The 8636-nt window shown below is 41.2% G+C and overlaps 3 protein-coding genes across 3 annotated transcripts; 2 read left to right on the forward strand and 1 right to left on the reverse strand.

Annotated features, from left to right (window-relative positions):
* Positions 1–79: 79 nt before the first annotated feature.
* On the forward strand, positions 80–1309 carry PCYB_052270 (RAD protein; the record flags this gene model as incomplete). The annotated part of the gene is made up of 1 exon (XM_004221108.1): positions 80–1309. A coding segment is annotated over one exon (1230 nt), but the record flags the coding sequence as incomplete, so codon positions are not given.
* A 1804-nt stretch (positions 1310–3113) lies between these two features.
* Positions 3114–4066, forward strand: PCYB_052280 (RAD protein; the record flags this gene model as incomplete). Its single annotated transcript, XM_004221109.1, has 2 exons — positions 3114–3191; positions 3443–4066. 2 exons carry the CDS (start codon positions 3114–3116, stop codon positions 4064–4066), a joined length of 702 nt encoding a protein of 233 aa, XP_004221157.1.
* Positions 4067–6807: 2741 nt separating this feature from the next.
* On the reverse strand, positions 6808–8462 carry PCYB_052290 (RAD protein; the record flags this gene model as incomplete). Its single annotated transcript, XM_004221110.1, has 2 exons — positions 6808–8190; positions 8382–8462. The coding sequence occupies 2 exons, from the start codon at positions 8460–8462 to the stop codon at positions 6808–6810; spliced, it is 1464 nt and encodes a 487-aa protein (XP_004221158.1).
* Between the last annotated feature and the right edge of the window lie 174 nt (positions 8463–8636).

Genomic DNA, 8636 nt, shown 5'->3' on the forward strand with positions numbered 1-8636 from the left:
GACTACCCGATTGGGCGACTCCCCGAATGACCGATAATTTCCCCCCCTCCCCTCTTTTTTTTCTTCTCTCCCCTGTTAGAACACACTGTCTTGCCCCCAATCCGTACCTCGCGGAAGGAGCCTCTCCGAGCTATCGCTTTATCTGAAGAGTGACACAGAACCAAGGGACTACCACTCCGATAATTATCGAACTCACGATAATTATCGAACTCACAATAAATATCGAACTCACAATAATTATCGAACTCACGATAATCATCAAACTCACAATAATCATCAAACTCACAATAATCATCAAACTCACGATAATTACATAAACAAAAAAAATTACCACTATCGCAGAGCGAACAATTATAACAGTGCAAATAATACATACGAGCGGGAAATTACATCCGACAACAATGTGCATAAAAGAGGAGCAGGGCACGAGTTAACCCCCGTGAATAATAACAGTGTTTGCACCAAATGCAAATTAAATCGCATGTATGGTGCAGATATTTATAAAAATGCAAACCAAATGAAACCCCAAGACGGAAATCGTTTTACAGACTGTCCAGAAAATAAACACCTTTTAGATAAATTCAGCATAAATGGTATACTCCCATTTGGATGTACTTACAGGGATTTTTCTCAAGTCTTGTCTAACAATGAAGTTTTAAAAAAAACAACTTACATAGCATTGGATATAAGTATACGTAAAGCCTTCATCGGTTACTATTACTTTATTGTTTACCTAAATAGATGCTACTATAGAATGATGAATAAATTGAGCACATGGTTCATAGATCTAGCAAATTCTCGCAATATACCTAACGACGTTCGAGCAGAGTATTGGGAGGGATGTAGAAAGAAACTCATAAAGGATTTGGAGATAATGGAAGGAATATCTAAATATTATTTCGATAGATATATTGCAGTGGCCCCTAGAGTATGGACTATATTTTATGAGTTGTTCTTGGCGCGCTGTAGAAAAGTGTGGAAAAAGGTTATATTGAATAACAGGGTAGAGTGGAGCCGCAGAATGTCCGCGTGGACTGTGAAATATAGTCATGAAATGAAGCTTGGGGAAAAGAAACGCAGAAGGTCGGAGAGCAGAGCCGACCGTGGTAACTGCACCCACGGAGATAGCACCCACGCAGGTAGCACCCACGCAGACAGCACCCACGCAGACAGCAACAGTTCCCACGCAGACAGCAACAGTTCCCACGCAGACAGCAACAGCACCCACGCAGACAGCAACAGCACCCACGCAGACAGCAACAGCACCCACGCAGACAGCGACGACATTGGTGATCTGATTTCTTGGTAAACTGCCGAGCTGCAAAACGAACCAGGGTGCATTCCCGCAGGTGCACTTCGCACGACATGGGTTTTTTTTTTCCCCAAAGGAGAAAATATCGCCATGGCATTCACCACCTCTAATTTTGTGTTTTCCCTTTTTTTTTTTTTTTTTTTATGTTCTTCCTTTTTGTACTTTTTTACAAACAAATTAGGCGCCACATTCGTGCGCGCGGTGCCATACATGCAATGCCGAACTTTCCACGTTAAACCATTATTTCTGGCAATAGTGTGACAGAAGAAACTACCAGAAAATGCATAAATAAAAGGGGGAGAAAGGGGGGTCCTTTTTCGCCTTGTAAATATCCTTTTACCCTTTTCCGCGTAATCGCGCCAATGTAAGTTCTACCTGCTCATTCGCCACCCGTTCATGCATCAGTTAAATGTGCCTCTTTTTTTTATATGTACTAATTTGGCCGTTTTTTCTTTCCTTTCCTTTTTCTTTTTCTTTTTGGAGCACTATGAAATGGGGAGAACTTCCTACTAAGCTCACTTTAAATGCTGGCTTCGAGTAGCCAATTCAAATATGGTTCCCCTTTCATCAGACTTAATCTGCTATCCCCTCAAAAATGGGTTCCTAAGCATGACTCTGCTGAATGGGTAAAAACACCGTCATACTGAGCGCGCCGAAAAAAAAAAAAAAAAAAAAACTACCAAACTGCGCAAAATGCACAAATTGCAAAAAATGCACAAATTGCAAAAAATGCAAAAAATGCCAAAAATGCAAAAAATGCAAAAAATGAAAAAAATACACAATGCACAAATTGCACAAATTGCACAAATTGCACAAAATGCGCAAAATGCGCAAAATGCACAAGCGCGCTACCGTTGCGCTGGAACTGCATGAGTAAAATTCTCATTTGGTGTGTACAGCTTAACAAATGTGCACTCGTCCCGAATTTGTCGAAAAAGGGGGAAAATTAGACGCCTAATTGTTCCACGGGGAAACAAGTGAAGGGGTCTTTTGTCCACTCTGCCGCGGTGCCCAAGCAGGTGAACCAAAAAATTGCCGGGTAGACCTCCAAATGGTGACGTGGAAGAGGACCAACCGGTGTAGAGGTTGGCAGTCCATCCGCCGTGACGAGTTTATCATCATAGCAAAGAAGTATGGAAAAATGGTCGCAAAATGGTCGAAAAATTGTCACAAAATGGTAACAAAATGGTCACAAAATGGTCGCAAAATGGTCGCAAAATGGTCGCAAAATGGTCGCAAAATGGCTGAGCGTTTTTTTTCCTTTTTTCGCTAGTCCATCTTCGTCATGCCAGAAAATAAATGACATAATTATTAACCGCTTTGAAGCGAATTTATTTGGGGTTCTTTGTTCACTGATGGTTGTAGGTTGTTCTAACGTTCTTTTCTCTCGTGTTGGTCCTTTTTCTTTGCCATTGACGGACCGATATTTATTCAGTGTAGTCGCATAAAAGTGCTATCTTCTCACATATATATACATTTTTCTCTTTTTTAAATGTTCCTTTTTAGCGCCGTTTTCGTAATTTTTTTTTTTACTCCCCCCATTTTTTCTATTCGCACAGTTGTAACGTGCTATGCACCGATCCGCATTGCACATCTTGACAACAGTTTAATTTGTTATACATAGAACGAACTTCCTATCACCTGGCTGAAGTTAAAGCGATTAAGTTGGTCCCCCCAAGGTGGCAAAAAATTAAAAAGGTGATCAGAATTAATCTAATTTACAATTTTATCAAAAAAGTGTCCCATTTGGAGACATTCCTTGTTGCATTTTTTTTTTTTAACCAAAAAAGGGGGCAGAAAAATGTGCAGTGAGTGGAGACTCTTCGGCGCGTCGACTTTCATCGCCCTGCTGCTCGCTACGATGAGCACCCTACTGCTGGTAAGCAACGTCACGTTTTGAAACAACTGGGGAGTTTCCCCCACTCGGATAAAATGGGGTCCGCTAAAATGGGGTCCTCTGAAATGTGGTCCGCTAAAATGTGGTCCGCTAAAATGTGGTCCGCTAAAATGTGGTCCGCTAACATTTGGTCAGCTAACATTTGGTCTGCTAAAAATTATCTGCCTTTTTTTTTTTGTTTCGCTTCATTTTACACACATAATATAAGTCCCTTTTTCTGCGCCTTTCTTTAGAACATGGAAAATGGAGCAAAAAGGAATGGCTTTCCCGAGTCGTCATTTCCTATCTGTACGAGAATACTTTCCGAGGGGAGGCCCGAATCGTATAATAAACCTACTAGAAGAACTAACCTAAACGAAATTAAAAAAAGGGAAAACTCTTCTCCTGTTAGCACTGAACTCCCAGATTTCATCAACGAGACAGATATTGACAAAAGCTTAACTAAAGAAGAACTAGCTGAGGAGATAATTTCTTTTGGAGTTTTCCTAACTGATACACAAGCTTACACAGCTCACTCCCATCTTATTATCATTTTAAAAAAATCGTATTATCATATGATGGAAAAATTATGGAAAAGCTTTAAGACATCAGCTTCGGAGCATGACTTGCCGGATGAAGTGCAAAAAAAATTGTGGACAGAATGCGCCATTTCACTCAAGAAAGAGTTATATCAACTAGAAGAAAATAGCAAAGAAGATATTTCCTCCTTTTTGAAAAAGCCAATAATTTTTTTTATACAATTTGAGAACTTTTTAGGGGAATGTATTCAAATGTGGCATGACAGCATCGATCAAAATAGGAAGAAATGGGAACGCGTGTTGTCCCAAAGGGTTAAAAGTTATTCTTGTTCGGGGTGAATAGCGGTCACAAAAAGTTTGCCTTCTAGGGGGAGGGTTCAACTAGCGATGGATCTACATATGCATAAGTGGGTGTCTATGAGAGCCCATTTAAGCTGAACTAATGGGAGAGGAACACATTCAGAAAGGGAAAAAAACAACGATGCGTCATCTTTTAAGATTTATCAAAATGGCAGATGAAGGAGAGCAAGAGGAAGAAATACTCTCTACTGTGTGCTATGTATTTCATAAGATGCATTAATTAATTTTTTTTTTTTTTTACCTAAGCACACCTTTGTCTATTTCAATATAGGTGCCAAATTAATAACTTTTTTTTTTTTAGAAGCCACTTGTCCCCACGTATGAGGAGGACACATGGTCGAGGGACCGGCCGGCAAGTTCTGAGAGAGCTTGTCCGAAGGGTCCCTCCTCCTGGGTAATGGAAGCGAGTCCTGTGCGCTTTACCTATGAGCATAAGTCGGCCTTACGGTAGTGCAAATGGTGCTGATGGTGGGGGTGTGGCAGTGTGGAGGTGCGGCGGTGTGGAGGTGCGGCGGTGTGGCGATGAGGCGGTGTGGAGGTGCGACGGTGCGACGATGCGACGATGCGGCGGCGTGACACGAGAGCAACTTCGACCGTGGACCTAAAAACGATTGGATAAATGCAAACAGTTGTGTGTCCATGTCTAAACATGGATGAAATAAATCGCATGCATAAACATTGTCATAGTAACCATGTGAGAGCAAAAGAATGCACTCTTCAATTTCACGGTGATAATTACTTCTCCACTTTTTAGTGCACCCAGTGAAATGTCACCAAAAATGGAACAAACGGTGAAATATGTTTTAAAAAAAAAATAGATGAGTCATTTCTGGGGGACAATAAAAATGCATACATCCCATATATCAGAAGATACTGTACTAGTGATCTAAAAAGAATTTAAATTGTCCTTTTCACAGACAACACATCCTAAGTGGGGTAACTTACCATATACTGCTAGGATGAAATGAAAATGCCTTATGCTACATTTAATAAGAGTGGGCAGCATATCACTAGCTGTTTACTTTTTTTTTTTTTAACTTGCTAAAGGGAAAAGTAAAAAGTGATAAATTTAATAATTGGAGAAGTTCTGACCCACTCTGAAAAAAAAAAGATGCAGAGCAGAGAAGAGGCACACAACAAAAAAAAAAATAAAATAAAATAATCTCCATTTAGTCCTCCACGGAATTACAATATTGCAAAAAGGTAGAACAATTCTAAGTGTGTGCTTACCTGTGTAGCTAAAAAGGGTGGCACTTTCCTTTTTTGTTTGTTGCTATCATGGGGAGGGGGTTAGGTGCAGTGCAGGTGTACCTTCATAACGATTACTAAATGAAGTAACGTGCGTGATTTTCCTGAAACGCCTTTTTTTTCTTTTTTTGAATGCTATATATATGGCACCGTTTCGTGGCAAAAATGACTGCCTTATATGTTCTTCTCCCAATTTGACGAACGCGCTAAGTATTCGTTTTTAAGGGTAACAACATTTGGAATCATCTCCGATAAGAAAAAAAGAAAAAAGTGTGTCAATACTTCCTCTTGTTGGGGGATGAATGGACTACACCCCTTTAAGACCACATCAATTTTATGCGCACCAATGGAGCGAACAGAAATGGTGTAACTGAGCAAGGTTCCACATGGAGTACCCACTGTTTGTTTTGTTAAAATGGGAGAGGGGAGAAGCGAGACAGGAGAAGGGAGTCACGCGGAGGAGTGCTTCCTTTTCCTTTTCCTGCACACAGAACAGAACCCCATTTTTAACTTTTCGGGAGCAAGTCTACTTCTGCCGTGATCAACCGCTGCAAAACCAGCCAAAGATGTGCGCCGGCGGAGACCATGTGTCACTCCTCAAATGTAGCTGTCAATTTTCAGAACGCGCACGCACGGACATGCAAAGACATGCAACGCCATGCAACGTAATGCAACGCCATGCAACGACGTTCAACGACATGCACGATGGTGTATACTCAACCATGCCACGAATGGTCCCATTTTTTCTGGCTGGCACGAGATCACCAAATGGGGGATTATCCCCCGATTAATTCAAGTCGCGTCATTGCGTTAATTATTGGGTTTAAATGTGGGTGCTAAGCCATTCACAGGGATGGGAAACGGCTAGGCTTACGAGTGCATCGCCATGTGCTGGCTAAGCGGTAAAAAGTTGGCCAAGTCGCGCGCATAAATAGGCAATCACAAAGGGGTCATCATAATTAGATCATCACATATGGGTAATAACAAATGGGTAAAAACAAATGGGTAATAACAAAAGGGTAAAAACAAATGGGTAAAAACAAATGGGTAAAAACAAATGGGTAATAACAATTAAGGCACCATAAATAGGCCATCACAAATAGGGCACCACAAATAGGCCATCACAAATAGGGCACCACAAATAGGCCATCACAAATAGGGCACCACAAATAGGGCACCACAAATAGGGCACCACAAATAGGGCACCACAAATAGGCCATCACAAATAGGCCATCACAAATGCTCAGGCACAAACACGCAGCCGGCTCTTCTATGAGCAAAAGCCGCAACACCTAAATGCTCAGCATTGCTGTTCCTAAAGGGAAAAACCAATCATCTCCTATGCGCGCATCTGGGACGTAATTGTAAAGAAAAATAGAACGAAAAAATGGTCCATTTGATCACCCCGTCGTCAAATAAATGAAGATATCAAGGCACCCTGCACACAACGCTGCCTCTCTCTTTTCCACCTTTTATCTCCGTTGAGTACTATCCTCCCTATTTTCATTCGCCAAGTAACTATTCAACCTATGAGTCAAAATACTACTCCACTTATCCTTGTTAAACGCAATACTTGTACATGCTATCTTGCGAAAACGATATAAAAGATTTTCAAATGATACAGTCCACATATTTTTTTTTCTCCTTTTAGAAACAAAATTGCTAAATAATTTTTCACATGTCATTTGAATATATTCCAAGTCGTACATAAGCTGTACGATGCATTCTTCCCAACATTCTAACTTGTAAGCATCTGATAAATTATTTGCTTTTGCTGCATCGGCAAACCATTTGCTAAGGTAGTTCACCATGTTGTAGTATTTCCTTTCTAAATATATTCCATAGTAGAAATAAAAAATAAATGCTTTTCTTTTACTTATTCTAAAAAATAAATCCTCTTGCATGTTTAAAATTTGTTCGTCTGTGAGTTCTTTCGAAATGTCATAAATATTGCAACCGTATGGAAGTCTTCTCTTGTACCTTTCTAGGACACGGTTCTTCCAATTGGGGTAATCGGCCCAGCCGTATCGCCTTGGGTAGGCTTCACGTCTTTGTTGGGGGGGGGCTCCATAACTCTGTTGGGGAGAGCCTCCATAACTCTGTTGGGGGTAGGCTCCATAACTCTGTTTGGGGTAGGCTCCGTAACTCTGTTGGGGGTAAGCTCCATAACGTTGCCTGGGGTAGGGCTTCTTATCTTTTTCCTCATCGGACCAGGCAAGCTCATCCCGATCGGATCCGTCAAGCTCATCCCGATCGGACCCGTCAAACTCATCCCCATCATACAAGTCAAACTCATCCCGATCGGACCCGTCAAACTCATCCCCATCAGACAAGTCAAGCCGCCGCTTTTGAGACCTGCCATTGCTTTTCTCATCCTCCAATTTCCGATGTCCCTCATCGTCCCATTTAAGATGAATCAGGTCCATCCAATTAATTTGCTGCTCGTTGGCCGAGTTGCTTTCCTGCTCGTTGGCCGAGTTGCGTTGCTGCTCGTTGACCCAGCTGCGTTGCTGCTCGTTGGCCCAGCTGCGTTGCTGCTCGTTGGCCCAGCTGCGTTGCTGCTGATCGTCCCCACCATGGTGCTTCTCACCCAACCCGTTCCCATTCTGAAGCTCCAACCAGGTGAGATTCTTCAACTCCGCCCAATTATCCTTTGTGTTCATCTCCCCATCTGCGGGCCCTTCCTGGTTCATGACAATGTGCCCATTTCCGGAAGTGTAGTTATTCTCATTCGTTTGCTCGTTATCCCCGAATATAGAATCATTCAATAAGAGAGACATCTCGGACAAACTTCTTGCACACCTAAACGGGTATGTCCCTGCCAAGGTCCCCACCTGCATTGCCTCATTTGGGCTCTGCAAAAAAAAATAAAAATAAAAATAAAATAATAAGATGTAAAAAACGCAACGGACAACATTAAAGGGAACGCCAAAAAAGGAGAAAGTGAAGAACATTTGCGGTGAGAAATTTGGAAAAAGACAAATTTTGTATTCCCATGTCCTCGCGCAATTGTTAATAAAAAAAAAAAAAAAAACACCCCACGTACCAGTGATACAGTACAAATCAGGAAAAGGGGCACAACATATAAAACGTGCACCCACGAACGACGCTCCTTCGAGTAAACCATTTTGTATGCCACTCTCTCTGAAAGACTCGTTAAATATTCAGTTAAAAAAAAAAATATAATTTTTTTTTTTTTTATTACAAATTCATTATTTCTACTGCAAACTGTTGGATGACTCACTTGGGTAGCAAAAAATTTCTTTCTCAAATGTTTCAAATTAATTTTTTTTTTTTTTTT

This window comes from Plasmodium cynomolgi, chromosome 5, assembly GCF_000321355.1.
Source record: "Plasmodium cynomolgi strain B DNA, chromosome 5, whole genome shotgun sequence".
NCBI classification, from domain to species: Eukaryota; Apicomplexa; class Aconoidasida; order Haemosporida; family Plasmodiidae; genus Plasmodium; species Plasmodium cynomolgi.